Raw genomic sequence first — 16,427 nt, 5'->3', positions numbered from 1 at the left:
TGCAGATTCTAAATGATCTACACCTTAACACTGTTTCTCTGTACCCTGGTTTATCCTCTCCATCTGTGGATGCATCAACGCTTCCATTTATTTGAAATACAAGATCGTAAGAGACTAAGAGCCACCCTGTTCCATACCTGGTTCAGGGTCAGTTATGTTAACTGGTGTATGAGTACGATGACAACTGCCTGTATATTTGGACACTCGAAGAGTGCACCATTACACCTTATTGAGAAATGGAAAAGATATATCAGTGTTCTCCTGAAACATTAACAATATTAATAAATTTAGCCAATCTCTGGCAAAAAGAATGGGAGAGCGAAAAGAAATGACAAAGCTACTAAACAGAATTGCTGAAGAGTTACTTCTGGTGAGGGGTTTGGATCCAAATCCAATTGCAAATAGCAAATAGGGCAGAGCGTGAAGGGACTGAGAATGCTGTTTGACAGATGCAACTTCCACATGAAATCCTGAGGGTTTGATGCGACTAGTCATTGTGTCAAAAGAAATGAATCACCCATAAGGTATCTTGCAGCACCACAATGCACTCCAAGAAATGGCAACCCCTAACATGGTGCAGAATACTGAGAGCGTGCCAAAAAGAGACATTGGACTGGAAACACAAGACGTAAAATAATGAGGTGGACTGGCAGATCTAAGAATTTGTGGAAGAAACAAAATCTTGATGGATGAAAAACATCATGCAATTTATTTTCTATTATGCAAGCTGCTGAAACCCTTGAAAACTTCCAGCCAAAACTCTAATAAGATAAAAATGTGAAATTTCCCTTGATAATTTCAGACATTTAAGATTACAATCTAATATTTTGCAATCTAGATCTTTAGTTCTGACCAGCTGTATTCCTCATATCTCCTCTTCTTACAAATTGAATGGTCCCAGCAGTCTTTTAAATAATTTGCCTGGATGTTGAATTGCTTAAAGCTATCTTTTTTTTGGCTGTATCTAATTAAAAATCAATTTTAACAAACATTTCTGAGTTATTTTGGGTCACTACGAAGATTCAACAGGCATTTCCTTTCGTGAGTCATTCTTGTAACCCCAACATTACTCGTGCTTTGGGGCACGCATCATATAATCAGAAAATGGTTATGGCACAGTCAGCAGCCACTTGGCCCACTTTGTCTGCTCCGGCTCTCCACAGAACAACTTATTCCACCCCAAGCTCAGGTGATATGATGACCTATGTAATGCTTCTCTTGGAGCACTGCAGGCAGCCTGAACCGCATCGTCCTGGGGAAACCGCTCATTGGGCACTCCTAGGACAGAAGGCCTGAGGCCTGTGAAGTAAGGAGGGTATGTGGCTACATGTTTATTCTCTCCTTCCTGTTTTAAAATAATGACTTTCCAGCTGCAGGTCTCCTTCTTGATGTTCCTGGTTACTCTCCTCAGTGTCCCAAACAGACAGTAAAGCACAGCTCCCTACACTTAACACTCTTGCTCTGTGTCTTACCTACCAACACTAAATGCTTGGCTCTACAGTCACACCCTACCTAGGCTCCAAATGGAAGCCATTTCTGAATGTGGGATAAGCAATAATTGACTACTTTTGTTACATGGGACTACAACAAGAAACATGAACATGCTTCCAAGTCAGAGTGGCACATTCACCTTATAAGGTGAATTGCACAATCTAATTAGCAGTTTTTCCTAATGCAAAATCAGTGGTGATAGCAATAGTCTCCCTAACTCTTCTCAACCTGAAGGTTTTTGGAGCCTTTTCTGTCAACACTGGGTGGAGTGTGTTATAAGGCACAGTGACAGTAAATCCATACTAAAGGTAAGGATACTTCATCTACCTGCTCATTCTGTGGTTCGAACTGTCATCTTTTCATTCATATTGACAGGGCTCAGTATTTATTACCTTTCAATTTTGTTTACAGCTCCCTTTGATGTTTTTCGGATGAGCACACAAGAGTCGTGGGTTGCCTCTGATGAAATCTGTTTTGCAATGAACTAGTAATATATTGATTGGAGGGCTGGGCACTGGCTCAGAGAGTTATATTGCTGCTCCACCCACATCTCCAGCGACTCGGGTTCAATCTGACCTCAGGTGCTGTCAATTCCCCCCGCAACCAAGAGTGTTTTCTCATGACGCTTCAATTTCCTCCCACGTCCCAAACATCTGCAATTCCGTTGGGTAATCATTCAATGTACATGACCCTGAGCGGGCTGTATGTGTGTAGTAAAGTTGTGGGAGAATAAGTTTTAGGCAGAATAAGTGGGGGGGGGGGGATTGCTCATCAGACAGTTTGAATGGGCTGAATGACTTCCTTCTATGTAAAAAATTATCATGAAGTGCACTTGGAAACTTCCACAACTTATAGCTGTAGAATAAGCATCACAAACTCCATTCGTTACAGGGCATTTTGAAATGTAATTCTGGGAATTTTTAGTTAAAAGTGAGCATCAGTTTTCCATGTGGACAATAAGCTCCTTCTTGTACTAGCAACTGTTTGGTTGGGATACCCTACCATCGCACCATTCATTCACATTAGTTAGAAGTCAAACAAAATGCTGTCAAACTGCAAGAGACAAAGTAAACCATGCCCTCATTTGTAATTTCTGGAACTGATTCTCAGCAGTCACATCATTTTGTTTCTTTCTCTGGAACTGGGTGACTATCCTACAATTATGGAGGTGATTTTAGTTGTGAACAGACAATCGTACAATAAATGGAAACAATTTTCTTTGCTGAGTAAGTCTTGCTAATGACTACGACTTCATCATGGAAGACATAGTATCGAAGATGAACAGTGTATGTGTGTGTGTTTTCATAACTATTTATTGTATTTACAGTATTGTCATCATATCATTAAGAATCATGTAATATATGATGCCATTAAGTAATTTTCTCAATTTAATTTTATTTTTGTCATTCCCAATTAAGCTCTGACTGGATATTTGTTCAAGTTTGGCAGAACACAAAGCCAGTTTCTGACATTTATAGATCTACTTAATGGTATAATAAAATTATCAATTGTGACTTTGGCCATGGCCACGTATGCGATAGCATTAACTATCTTCTTGATTCTCACTAGAGCACTAAGTAATTCAGTGTTTAATACAGTTAGAGAGGCACATGTCAGCACAAGGATAGAGGACTAAGAAATCTGCAACATGAGAGAGGGTCTTACTTTTTCGCTATCAGTTTTCAGCATTATATGTTATGATTGTGAGGCTGATGCATACGCAGACAGATCTGGAACAAGAGCACAATTAATAATCTTAAAATTTTTAGCGGTCTTTTTAGCTTCACCATTTGTCTTGCTTCAACTGCGGTGAACAGGTCAGTGGCAAGACTAACACTAATTCAACAAATTCCATAAATTAAGAAATTTTCCACGCTTGACCTCTTCTTCCACGGTGTTTTCCGGTTTAGAAATTAAGAACAGGCTCTTTTCTTTTTCTGAAGTCTTTGTTTGCAGAAGGAATGCTGACACTGGCCTGGATTTAGCAGTCAATGGCAAAGTGATGGCTTTCAAAGATACTTGGTCGCAAGAGCTTAGTGATCTCCCTGGAGTAAGGTTTTCCATTGGCAGTGCTGGTTGCCACCAGCGTCTCTGGTATCTAACAACAGTCGTGACACTGAATGGGCTGATCAGTCAGTCACAGTGTAATAGCAAACCAGAAGCAAAAGGGATATTTTTAAAATAATCTTTCACAAAGTACAAAGTAGAAATTGGAATGTAAACATCCTGAAATATTATAAGCAAACCATATAAAAATAATAAATAAAATTTATCATACTTTGAAATATTTATCTGAAGAAATTAAAATCCACATAAATAAAATAAGCCTTTTAGAGCTTGTACACATTTTAAAAATGTGATTATTCCATAAAAAGCTAATTAACAAATGCAAAAAATGTTGAATCCTCATTTTCTCTGCAGCAAAGAAATCGTAATAATTATACAAAATTCTCCTCAGTTTAAACTCTGCCACCTTCATCAAGGATGATGCCTGGGCACATCTAGTCCAGTGGTATTTATACCCTCCTTGTCTGTCCCTCCTGATTGGTTAGTCCTCATCCAATCAAATTTCCGCTGTCCCACCTTGCTTACAATCAAATTCTAATTCTTACTTGGAGTGAGACCTTTGTCTTTGTTAAAATTCTTTTCCTCTAATTTTATTTCAATGGTTTTCTTCACTAGGCAGTCCCAAAAGCCATTGGTGCGGCTCAGTAATTTTGCACCGTCGAAGTAAATCCTATGGCCATTGCGAATGCAATGTTCTGCTACCTCCAGTTTCTCCAGTTAACCCAAATGGATACACCTCCCATGCTCCTTGATGCGGATTTCCACCGTGCGTCCCGTCTGGTTGATAGATGCTGCTCTGCATTCACAAGGAATCCTGGCACCCCGAGTCCCAGGTCATCTTTGACCCTCATAAGCTGTGATTTGACCTTCCTTACAGGTTTGTGGATGGTGTTAATCCATTATTTCCTCAGGATCTTGGCAATCCTTCCAGAAACGGTGGAACTATAGAGAAGACTGGTGGTAGTGACAGGCTCCTCCCCGTTGTTAGGTTTCCTGGCCTTTAAGGGCCTGATTGATTTTCTTCACCTATGGTTTTCGCACGGTTAATCAAAGTAGAAAGAACTGCTCTACGTTGGGAGGTGTGATGGTGGCCATTGTTGTTGAGGTGCAAATCTGTGTGAGTGGGTTTCTGATAGATGCCATGTCCGAGACTGTCGTCCAGTTTCCATCATATTACAGCATCTAGGAATAGGAGTCAATCATTCTCCATCATAAATTAATTCTTTGGATGTATGCTGTTCAGGTGATAGTGGAACTATTGGAGTGCCTGGAGTCCATGAGGCCACACTACGAAGGTGTCACCAACATTATCTGAAGAAACATTTGGGGCGTAAGGGCAATGAACTCAGAGCCCTCTCCTCAAAGACTTCCATGTAGAAATTAGCAGTAGCTGGTGACAAGGGCAATCCCATGGCCACTCTGTCCATCAGTTCATAGCAGTTCCCCTTACAGAGGAAGTACGCTGATGTAAATGTGTATTCAAAAAGGTCGATGATACCCTTATCAAACCTTGACTGCAGGAGAACCAAGTTGTCCTTAATGGGAACTCCCATAAACAGGGACACCACATTGAAACTGACCATTATGTCCTCTGGGGTCAGCTAGATGCTGCTTCTTTTATTTTACGAAATCAGTTGAATTCGTGATGTGATGTTCACAGATCCCAACAAAGGGAGACAGCCTCCCTTCCTGGACATTTTAATATGATGGAAACCAGATGGTAGTTTCGGATATGGCATCTATCAGAAACCCACTCACACAGACTTATACTTCAATAATAACAGCCGCAATCACGCTTCCCAATGCAGAGCAGTTCTTACTACTTTGATTACTGTGCGAAAAGTACTTTGAACCCCAAGAATCTCCATGAAGAAATAGGACGATTACACATGACGTTCCTACAGAATGGCTACAAGCTTCAGGAGATCAATTAAGCCCTTAAAAGAGATGACTGAAAAATCAGGAAAACTAACAACGGGGAGGAACCCATTGCAACTGTTTATCTTCCCTGTATTTCCATGGTTTCTGGAAGGGTCACTAGGATCCTGACGAAATATCAGATTAATTACTATCCACAAATTCGTAAGGAAACTTAAATCACAACATATGCAGGTCAAAGGTGACCTGGGACTCAGGACAGCTAGAGTTTACAGGATTCACCGTGAATACAGAGCAGCGTCTATCAGCCAGATGGGGTGTGTGGTGGAAATCTGCATCGAGGAGCAGAGGAGGAGTATCCTTTTGGGTTACCCAGAGAAATTGGAGGTAGCAGAACACTGCATTCACAATGGCTTTGACGGCACAACACTACTGTGCTGCTGCTTCAGTGGCTTTTGGTACAGCCTGGTAAAGGAAGTCGTTGAAACAAAACTAGAGGAAAAAGAATTTTAACAAAGACGAAATTCTCGCTCTAAGTAAGAACTGGAATGTGATTGTAAACAAAGTGGTTCAGTGGATACCTGATCGGATGAGGACCAACCAACTAGGAGGGACAAATGACGAGGGTATAAATACCATCAGAATAGGCATCATCCTTGATGAAGATAGCCGAGTTTGTCATCGAAACGTCGGCTAAAATCGATACCTGTACCTGGCTGGAAGCCGAGAAGAGTTTATTCGTCATATACGCCAGGAGAGCTCTAGGTCCCTTTTCTCTTCAGTTTATTTAATTTACAGAGAAGAATGCAAAGTGAAGGGGTTGGAAATTACTGATGGCATCTTCAGGGTTTCCACACGTAGCCCTACATGCCTGTGTACCTGACACAACTGTCACATTCACAGTGTAATGTTCTGCCATTGCAAGAGCTGATGAAAGAGACTGTCAGGTAGTTGTTAAAAAAAAGAGTTCTGTTGTTCTTCAGTCAAGAGATGTGGGCATTGCAGGCTGAGCCAGCATTTATTTAATGGCCCATCACTGCTTGCCCTTGGGAAGGTGGTGGTGAGCAGCCAGCTTGGCCCATTTCAATCCCTTAGATGGGCGTAACAATCATGCTGTAAGGGAGGAAGTTCCAGGATTTTATCCTAGCAACTTTGATGTATATTTCTAAGTCAGAATCATATCTGGCTTGAAGGGCCACCTCTAAGTGGTGGGGTTCCCATGCTTGTCTTTCTAGTTTATAGAAGTTGTGGGCTTGCAAAGTTTGTCAAGCCCAGACAACATAAAGTTACCTTGAATGTTAAAGTTACTTTGGCTTGCATCCTTACACAAAGTTCTGCTGTCAACTAAGAATGTGCTTGTCATTATCTTTGCAGAATGCAAAATTGAGAACTGTGAGGCCTGCTTTAGCAGAAACTTTTGTACTAAATGTAAAGACAATCTGTACCTGCATCGAGGGAAATGTTATGACAGCTGTCCGGAGGGGTTTGCAGCCATAAATGGCACCATGGAGTGTAGCAATGCTGGTAAGTACACAGCAGATTGACTCTACTTACTAAAAATCTTCTTACGTTACCACAGAGATACTTGGACTAGATGTGATGTATAGGCCCAGGTTAAGTACTTTGAGAGGTTGATCAAAGCTAGGATTAACTCTTGCTTGAGTAAGAACCTGGACGTACTACATTTGCCTACCGCTGTAACAGGTCTGCAGTGGATGCCATCTCATTGGCTCTCCATTTAGCCTTGGACCACAACAATACCCTTGTCAGGCTGTTGTTTATTGATTACAGTTCAGTTCAGTACTAGTCAACAAATTTCAAAACCTGGGCCTCGTACCTCACTCTGAAACTGGATCCTTGATTTCCTAATTTGGAGACCACATTCAGTACAAATCAGAAGTAACACCTCCTCCTTCCTGATATTCAACACAAAGGTATCTCAAGGATTTATCCTTGGCCCTCTGCTCTACTCTCTACAACATTCTGTAGCGTGTCGTAGCATACCGCCCCCCCACCAACACCGCACCATACCAGATAGTGATACCCCTTGTCAGAATGCTCTCCATCGTACATCTGCAGAGGTGTTTGAGTGTTTTCAGTAGCAAACCAAATTTCCTCAAACTCCTAATGAAATATAGCTGCTGTCTTGCCTTCTTTATAGCTACATTGATATATTGGGACCAAGTTAGATCCTCAGAGATATTGAAACCCAGGAACTTGAAATTGCTCATTCTCTCCACTTCTGATCCCTCTATGAGGATTGGTTCATATTCCCTCATTTTACCCTTTCTGAAGTCCACAATCAGCTCTTTGGTCTTACTCTCGCTGCATACAAGGTAGTTGCTGTGACAACACTCAACTGGCTAGTATACTTTGATCCTTTACGCCCTCTCATCTCCATCTGAGATTCTACCAACAATGGTTGTGTTATGGCAAGTTTACAGTCGGCATCTGAGCTATGCCTAGCCACGCAATCATTGGTATAGAGAGAACAGGGCAGTGAGCAAAGCAGACAATCCTGAGTGAGGTGTATCAGTGTTGATTGTCAGTGATGAGGATATGTTATTACCAATTCACACAGATTGTGGTCTTCCGGTTAGGAAGTCGAAGATCTAGTTGCACAGGGAGGTACAGAGACCCAGGCTCTGTAGCTTTTCGATCAGGACTGTGTGGAATGATAGTGTTAAATGCTGAGCTATAGTCAATGAACAGCATCCTGACATAAGTGGTTGCACAGTCCAGGTGATCTAAGGCCACATAAAGAGCCATTGTGATTGCGACTCCTGTAGACCTTTTGTGGCATAAGGCAAATTGCAGTGGGGCCAGGTCCTTGCTGAGCAGGAGCTGGTTCTAGCCATGACCAACCTCTCAAAGCATTTCATCACCGTAGATGTGAGTGCTACTGGTCGATAGTCAGTAAGGCAACTCACACTCTTCTTCTTGGGCACTGGTGTAATTGTTACCCTTTTGAACTGAAAAGAATGTCCAGAATACCACTCATTTGAAAACATCTTTCAAAGTATTTCCCCAGTTTAATATTCTCAGTCCTAGTTTGTGCAATTGCATTTCGACGCAGTGACTGACAAGTGCTTAACAGAGGGTAAAAAAAAATGAGTTTGGTGTCTTGAAGATCACAGTTGTGCCTGCTGCTTTACCTTGTTGAGATAAAATCATGTTTCGGAGCTAATTCAACACTGCCTATCCCTGATCATTCCCAGTCACAGTCCACTTGGTCTGTACCTTCAGAACAGCTAAAGATAGTAAGAGAAAAGCCATTGGTTGACACTTCAGCTAATCTGAGTAAAACTCTTTCATTCCAGACAGACTCAAACTAGTTTTCAAGTAAAGTGAACTACCTGTGCAAAATTACTTATACATTTAAAACCTATGGATTAAGCAATGTTCTCAGATACACTCCTGCAGAACATTCATGTGCTTTTTTGATTCTAATTTTAAACCAGACTTTAATGAGAAAATTTTGTTTTTTTTTAATGATTCATAACATGCATTCCTTAATATTTCACAGCTCCCTGTGAGCTGAGTGAATGGAGTGCCTGGGGTCCGTGTACCAAACGAGAGAAGTTATGTGGATTCAAAAGGGGCACCGAAACGAGGACCAGGCAAGTGCTGCAAAAGCCTGCGTCAGAAGATGTGACGTGCCCCCCAGTCAGAGAGAGCAGAATTTGCACGGTGCAGCGAAAGCCATGCTCAAGCGGTAAGTGATGAATGTAACTAAATTACCTCAAATGACTCCAACCATGAACCCAACATTTCACCCAACTCGGTCTGTTAATGCAGTAGCAACAATTTACGAATGTTAACAGAGCTGATCCATTAAAAAACACAGAAAATCCTTGTCGTATAAAATATAAGTCCAAGAGCTGATCTGATCTTTGTGGCTGTCCACTTGGCTGCTGCAGAAACAGTACCAACAAAGGTTTATTTTAAAAGTCATTTCACAGACAGTTCCTATCACTCAACCAACACGACTGAACAAAATGACGGGTGGGGAATGGGAGCAAAGTTTGGAAGGGGGTGTTGTTTGGGATTACAATTCCAGTCAGACCGACCCAAAATTAAAAGGAACATTTCAGTCATTGGAGCAACACACGCAAAATGCTGGAGGAACTCAGCGGCCAGGCTCGAAACGTGGATTGCACTTTTTTCCATAGATGCTGCCTGGCCTGCTGAGTTCTTCCAGCACTGTATGTGTGTTGTTCAGATTTCCAGCATCCGAAGAGCTTCTCTTGTTTGTGATTTCAGTCATTGTTTTAACTCTTGTGTTAGACTTTATTCAATCAACCAACAATAGCTTTTGCCCTTGGATTGAAGAAAGTTATTACTTTTTAGCATATAATAATTGTTATCAAATTCAAAGTACTTTTTTATATTAAACAAGCAGTCTAAACTTAAGCAACACAAACAAAGTGCTGGAGGAACTCAACAAGTCAGGCTGCATCTGTGCTGGTCGGTATTTTGGGCTGAGGCTATTCATGAAGAGCGGAAAGGACAGAGTCAGAAGCCAGAATAAGAGTGTGGGGGAAGGGATGGACTACAAGCTGGCAAGGGATAGGTGAGTTCAGGCAGGCGGGAAGGTGGGTGGATGCAGGAGGGGTGATGAAATAAGAAGCTGCGAGATGATAGGTGGAAGAGGTAAAAGGCTGAAGAAGAAGGAATCTGATAGGCAAGGACAGTGGACCGTGGAATAAAACGAAGGAGGAAGGGGCATCAGAAAAAGGTGATAGGCAGGTGAAAAGAAGAGAAGGGATAAGAGGGGATCCAGAATGGGAAATGGGAAAAGAGAGAAGGGAAGGGGTGAGAAGTTACTGGAAGTTAGAGAAATCAATGTTCATGCAAGTACCATAAAATAAAGGAGCAAAATTACGCCATCTGGCCCATCGAGTCTGTTCCACCATTTCATCATGGTAGAACCAATTTTCCTCTCAACCCTAGTTTCCTGCCTTCTCCCCCTATCCACTCATGTCCTGACCAGTCAAGAATTGATCCAGCTCTGCCATAAATGTACATAAAGACTTGGCCCCCACAGCTGCTTCTGGCAAAGAATTCCATGTATTCACCAATCTCTGGCTACAAAAATTCCTCTTCATCACCCTTCTAAAAGGATGCCCCTCCTTTCTGAGACTGTGTCCTCTGGTCTTCGACTGTCCTGTCATAAAAATCACCCTCTCCACATCCACTCTATCAGGAGCTTTCACCATTTGATTGGTTCCAATGAGGTCACCCCTCATTCTTGTGAATTCTGGTGAATACAGCCCCAGAGTGTTCAAATGCTCTTCATATGAGAAGCCACTCAATCGTGAATCATTTCCATGAATCTCCTAACTTTGTCTGAGGAAGCTACCCATACAAAAAACGAAGTGTTACAACTCCCACCTAAACTTAGCTTGTCATGAAAAGTAGATTTTCAAGCCCAAAGAAAATAACTTTAACCCACGACATAAAATGCACAGGCACTCCAGGACTGCTGAGCCCTATGTTGTTATTGATGTATCATTACCACTGTTATAGCTGTTAGAGATGATGTACAGATCACTCATGAATTGAACGGTGTGACAATGGAGAAATGGGGTGTCCTGTTCTCATGCTTAACACTGTGTGCTTAAAATATTTGTAAAAAAAAATGTGGTCTTGCCTGTGATCTTCAACTGTGTGGAACTGTTTTGAAATTAATGGAAGAACATTAGAAAACAAAAGTTTGACAAGCCACTGAAGCCTTCTACAGTCAATGAGAATCTGCTACACTGTTGTGTTGCCCAGTCCAGTGAATTCCAGGTGAGGATTTGCAGAGTCATTCTGCTTTACATCTCCTTTCCCCCCAAAAATTTACATGGTATAACATTTTAGGGTGACTGTTTTGCTTTTCTTTTTAACCAAGGTGTGAACATTAGTAAATGGACATAGAATCGTAATGTCTCTTAACACTAGGAACATTCACTATAAATCACTAGTGGATGTACTATTACTAATTGTTTTGAAGTGTTCTGCACTGTTTTTTTTCATTAAGTATGCTATATTTATAACAAGTAACAGAATTTAAGAATATACAGCACTGTGCAAGAATTTAGGCACATATATATAGCTAGGGTGCCTAAAACTTTTACACATTACTGCAGTAATTTTATATATTGCAGTGTACTGCTGCCACAAAAATAAAATCATGACATATGTGAAGAAAGATCAACCTGATTCTGATATCTGTCTCTATCATGGACTGAGAGTGAGAAGAGGGGAGGGAGAAGGGAATCGTGGTTGGGAAAAGGGTAAGGGAGAGGGAAGCACCGGAGAAACATTCTGTAATGATCTAGAAAACAATAGTTTGGAATCAAATGATCTTGCCTGATGTTTCAGGGTTGTGTGGGTCTGCACCAGCATCACCTCCCACCCCGACACTCCTCTCTGCCACCTGGCGCATACCCCTCCCATGGCATTTCATCCCAACATCCTTTGCTCTTGCCAGATCTACAAACTTGCTCTCCACTCCACATTGACAAATGCAGGACAGTGCAAAAGTCTTAGGCATCCTAGCTAAGACTTAGCACAGTACCTTATAGAAATGTCTTTTATATTATTTACGTTTAGAAAAAAAAATTGAATCTACATTTTGCAGTGGAAAATCATGCAATAGGTTTGAAGGAAATTATTTTTTTACAAACAATAAACATAAGAACATATAGAAAGACGTCCTTGTATAATAGAAGGACATCCCATTAGAGCAGAGATGAGGAGGAATTTTTTTAGCCAGAGGGCGCCTGTGGAGGCCAAGTTATTGGGTATGTTAAAGCAGGGGTTGGTAGGTTCTTGATTAGTAATGGTGTCAAAGGTTACGGAAAGAAGGAAGGAAAATGGGGTTCAGAGGTAAACAATCTAGAGTCTAGGATGCTGCTAGGATTTGTAGCATCTGCAGATTTTCATGGTGTTTGTGATAAGTTCTTGATTCATCAGGGCATCAAAGACTACAGAAAGAAGGCAGGAGATTGGGGTTGAGAGAGATAATAAATCAGACATGATGGAATGGCAGACCAGACTCATTGGGCCAAATGGCCGAATTCTATTTCTATGTCTTATGGTCTTATTGTCTGAATGTTGGGTTCCTACTCCTCAGTTAGCCCCCACTCCACCAAATTCACATCACAACTGACTGCTGGTCTGCCTTCATAATATCCCATGGAGCAACCCACAGTACCACCTATTACTTAGTACCAAAATGTTTCCATGGAGGACTTCCAGACCGTTTGGGCTGACCGCAAGTTCACTGAGAGCGGTAAGCATAAAGGAGGAGGCTTGCTGTTCTGGTTAACAATGGATGGTGCAATCCTGGTCATATTATGATCGAGGAACATGTTTGTAGACCGGATATTGAACGTTTTGCTGTTGGACTCCGGCCATATTCCACCGAGATGCAACACTGGGCGTCATGGGAGGTTGTTCCTGCCTGTGGCCATCGAACTTTGCAGCTCCTCCTGTGGAGGGTCAGACACCCTGAGCCATTAGGCGGGTCCTGGACTTATTTCTATCTGGCATAGTTTGCATATTGTTGTTTGATTGTTTGTGGCTTTTGTATTGCTATATTTATGCTCTATTCTTGGTTGGTGCGGCTGTAACGAAACCCAATTTCCCTCAGGATAAATAAGGTATGTCTATCTATCTAACTATCTATCTATCTATCTATTTCTAGACTCTCATTCCCAGTACACTGCATAAACCACATCACTGCCTATTGCTATCCTCTCTACCAATATCTCCCTGCACCAACCCGTACCATCAAATTCTTTGCGCACTCCTGATACCTTTCCTCTTTTGGGAGCACTTCAGTGCCAAGACATGTATTTGATCTGAATGAATTTGCTTTCTCACTTTCTATGTGCCTTTTACTGTGCTGGCCTGATAATCCTAGTGGCTATGAGAGTAAACTTGACCATCAGAAGCTCTGAGTTAGATGGAATAAATGACAGCTTGAAACCTATTGCTGCAAAATGGACTCAAAGCCTTTATTTTCTGACAAATCCCTATTAGTTTGCTGGTAATCATGGTATTGTCTGCCATCCTTGCCTTGCATGTGATTCCAGCTCCTTATTTGTGACTGACTCAGGGCAACCAGACTGGCATGTCAACGCCATCTTGCTATAGTCATAGTCATAGTCTTACTTTATTGATCCCAGGGGAAATTGGTTTTCGTTACAGTTGCACCATAAATAATTAAATATCAATAGAACCATAAATAGTTAAATAGTAATATGTAAATTATGCCAGGAAATAAGTCCAGGACCAGCCTATTGTCCAGATCCCCAAGATCTTGATCTGCTCTTGCTGAGCTGGTAGAGATTTAGCTGTTATTATGTATACTTGGTGGACTGTGTGGAATTAATCCTCCATCTAATATAATGAAAGTTGCAGATGCAAAATATTTCTCACCAAAAAAAATCTTATACTGAATATTCAATGTAATAAGATCTGTAATTCTATAAATTCCAACTCAACATTGCTTTCAATTTCAGTCATATTTTAATGTGAAAAGGGCTTTGGGGGAAATCAGAAGGTTAAAGGGGAAGTTCAGAATGATTGAGACTCTTCTCCATCTTTTACCTCCCTCCAGCTATAACTTATATTTTTTTTCTGCTATTCTGTGCAGGGTCAAAACTCCTTTTTACAGATTTGTGGGACTCAGCAGAGTAGCTGTTTTTGCCAGATTTCCTTGTGGAAAATAGTGAGCACTGTTTCTATGAGGCCAGTGAGAAGGTTTGTTTTGATGAGAAGCCTTTTATTAATAGGTCTCTTGGTCTGCATGGGCTTGTATAATTTTATTATGTATGCAGCAAAACATCAGCCTTGAGACATTAGATTTGCCAAAGCTTTCTTTCATTTATTTTGGCTCCAGTCTGTCAAATACCTTTTTAGAGCCATAACATCCGGAAGAGAGCAATAGTCAACAGTAATAACAAAGTAAACCTTTCCTCCTGAAACAGAATGCTTTGCTGGACAATGTAAATATTAAAACAATAACAGTTGATATAATATCACTAAACTGTGTTAAAGACCCAGCTTGTAACTTAAAGCAATGTTAATTTGTTTGTTCGTTGTGTACCGTGTCATATGCCGTGGATGATCATGGGCCTATCCATGACCATGATTGTTCTTGGCAAATTTCTCTACAGAAGTGGATTGCCATTGCCTTCTGGACAGTGTCTTTACAAGATGGGTTATCCCAGCCATTATCTTCAAAGGTTGTCTGCCTAGCATCAGTAGTAGCTTAGCCAGGGTTTGAGATATGCACCAGCTGCTCATACAACCCATCCACTTGGCTTCATGAGACTCTGATCAGGGGTGGGGGGTGCTAAGCAGGTGCTATATCTTGCCGAAGGGTGGCCTGCAGGTTAGTGGAGGAAAGGAGTGCCTTACACCTCCTTTGGTAGAGATGTATCTCTACCCGGCCACCCAAATGTTAACTACTCTATCTAAAAATATCTCTGTATGTAGAATGGAGAAGCTCTATGAATAAATCTATTTCTGACTCAACTGTATGTGCTACAGATGAGGTGAAGTAGTCACATCCATTTTTATGAGCAATTTTATGGTGATAGTCAACCTATAGGAGGTTAGGTGACATTATCACAGAGTCATTGAAAGATATGTACAATATGACAGCAGGTCCTTCAGCCCAGAGTTTATATAACTACCAATCACACATTTGCACTAATCCTGCATTTAAAAAAAAAAATTCCTTCATACTCTCATCAATTCTCCCAGATTTTATCCCGAACCTATAAATCAGGCCTAGTTTACAGTGGCCAGTCAGCCTGCCTAAGCCACATGTCTCTGGGTTACAGGCATCAACCAGAGCACCCTGGAGGAAGAACGTAGTCACAGGGAAGTTTTAAAACTTCCACACAGGCAGCAGGCGTGTTCAGGACTGACCCCAGGTTGCTGGCACGATAAGGCAGTGGGTCTACCCACGTTGCCAAAGTGTTGCCTTCAGTTGATTATTAGCTGTAATTTTGTGTTTGATTCCGAGTAAATCATCCCTGTACCTAGTAAAGAAATGGCACTGGGGAAAGTCCATTAATGGATTATGGATGAGCAATTAATGAAAACACATGACAAGCTGTTCTGATCATTTCACTGACTATTTAAGTACAAAATCAGAATCCGAATTAGGTTTATAATCTTATATAAGTTTATATATTGTACTGTACAGCTATCGTAAAAAAAAAATTTCATGACATATGTGATTGATGATAAATCTGATTCTGATATGGGTCTCCACTGTTGTCTGAGAGTGGGAAGTGGGCAGGGAGTGGGGTATCATGGCTGGGAAATGGCAAAGCAAGAGGGGAGGGAGCAGGAAGCAAAAGAGAGACATTCTGTAATGATCAATAAGCCAATTGTTTGGAATCAAATGACTATGCCTGGTATCTCAGGGCTAGGTGTGTCTGCACCTCTGCCAACACATCCCCCTCCCCATCCCTGGCACCCCTTCTTTGCAATTTGTCCTATACACTTCCCACAGTGCTCCACTCTCATCATTCCCAACATCCTTTGCCCCCATCAAATTTACAAACTTGCTCTCTGTACCATGTTGACAAATACAGTACTGTGGAAAAGTCTTAGGCAACCCACCTCTATATACGTATGTTCCTAGGACTATTGCACAGTGCTGTGTATCATCAAAGTGTCATTTAGCGGCAGCAGTATAGTGCAATACAGAAAAAAATTAGAAGAAATTACAAGAAGAAATATGCAAACAAATTTTAAAAATCAGTGCAAAACAGAAAGAGAGGTTGTGTTCATGGGTTCGTGGGTGTGATGGTTTGACAAAAATCTAGTCATATAGTCTATGGGTGTAAGAAAATGATTGTAGTACTGACCTCCAGAGTTGCTGCACTTACTGTGATGTGCATCTCCTTTGTACTGATAAGTGTCTTTGGTGAGTATTAGTTAATGTTATTCTTTACTTTATGTTCTGATATTTACTG

At 41.2% G+C, this 16,427-nt stretch overlaps 1 protein-coding gene across 2 annotated transcripts in view; it reads left to right on the top strand.

Moving 5' to 3' along the window:
• rspo1 (R-spondin 1) overlaps positions 1-16,427 on the top strand; it is a 196,659-nt gene that overhangs the window by 119,474 nt on the left and 60,758 nt on the right. For both annotated transcript variants that reach the window (XM_072246978.1, XM_072246979.1), the window contains exons 4-5: positions 6,811-6,960; positions 8,963-9,151. In XM_072246978.1, the coding sequence (XP_072103079.1) occupies positions 6,811-6,960; positions 8,963-9,151 (339 nt within the window). The remainder of the gene's footprint in view (positions 1-6,810; positions 6,961-8,962; positions 9,152-16,427) is intronic.

Source organism: Mobula birostris, chromosome 30 (genome assembly GCF_030028105.1).
Source record: "Mobula birostris isolate sMobBir1 chromosome 30, sMobBir1.hap1, whole genome shotgun sequence".
NCBI classification, from domain to species: domain Eukaryota; kingdom Metazoa; phylum Chordata; class Chondrichthyes; order Myliobatiformes; family Myliobatidae; genus Mobula; species Mobula birostris.
Note: the sequence above shows the minus strand (reverse complement) of the source record. Positions and strands in the feature narration are given on the sequence as shown.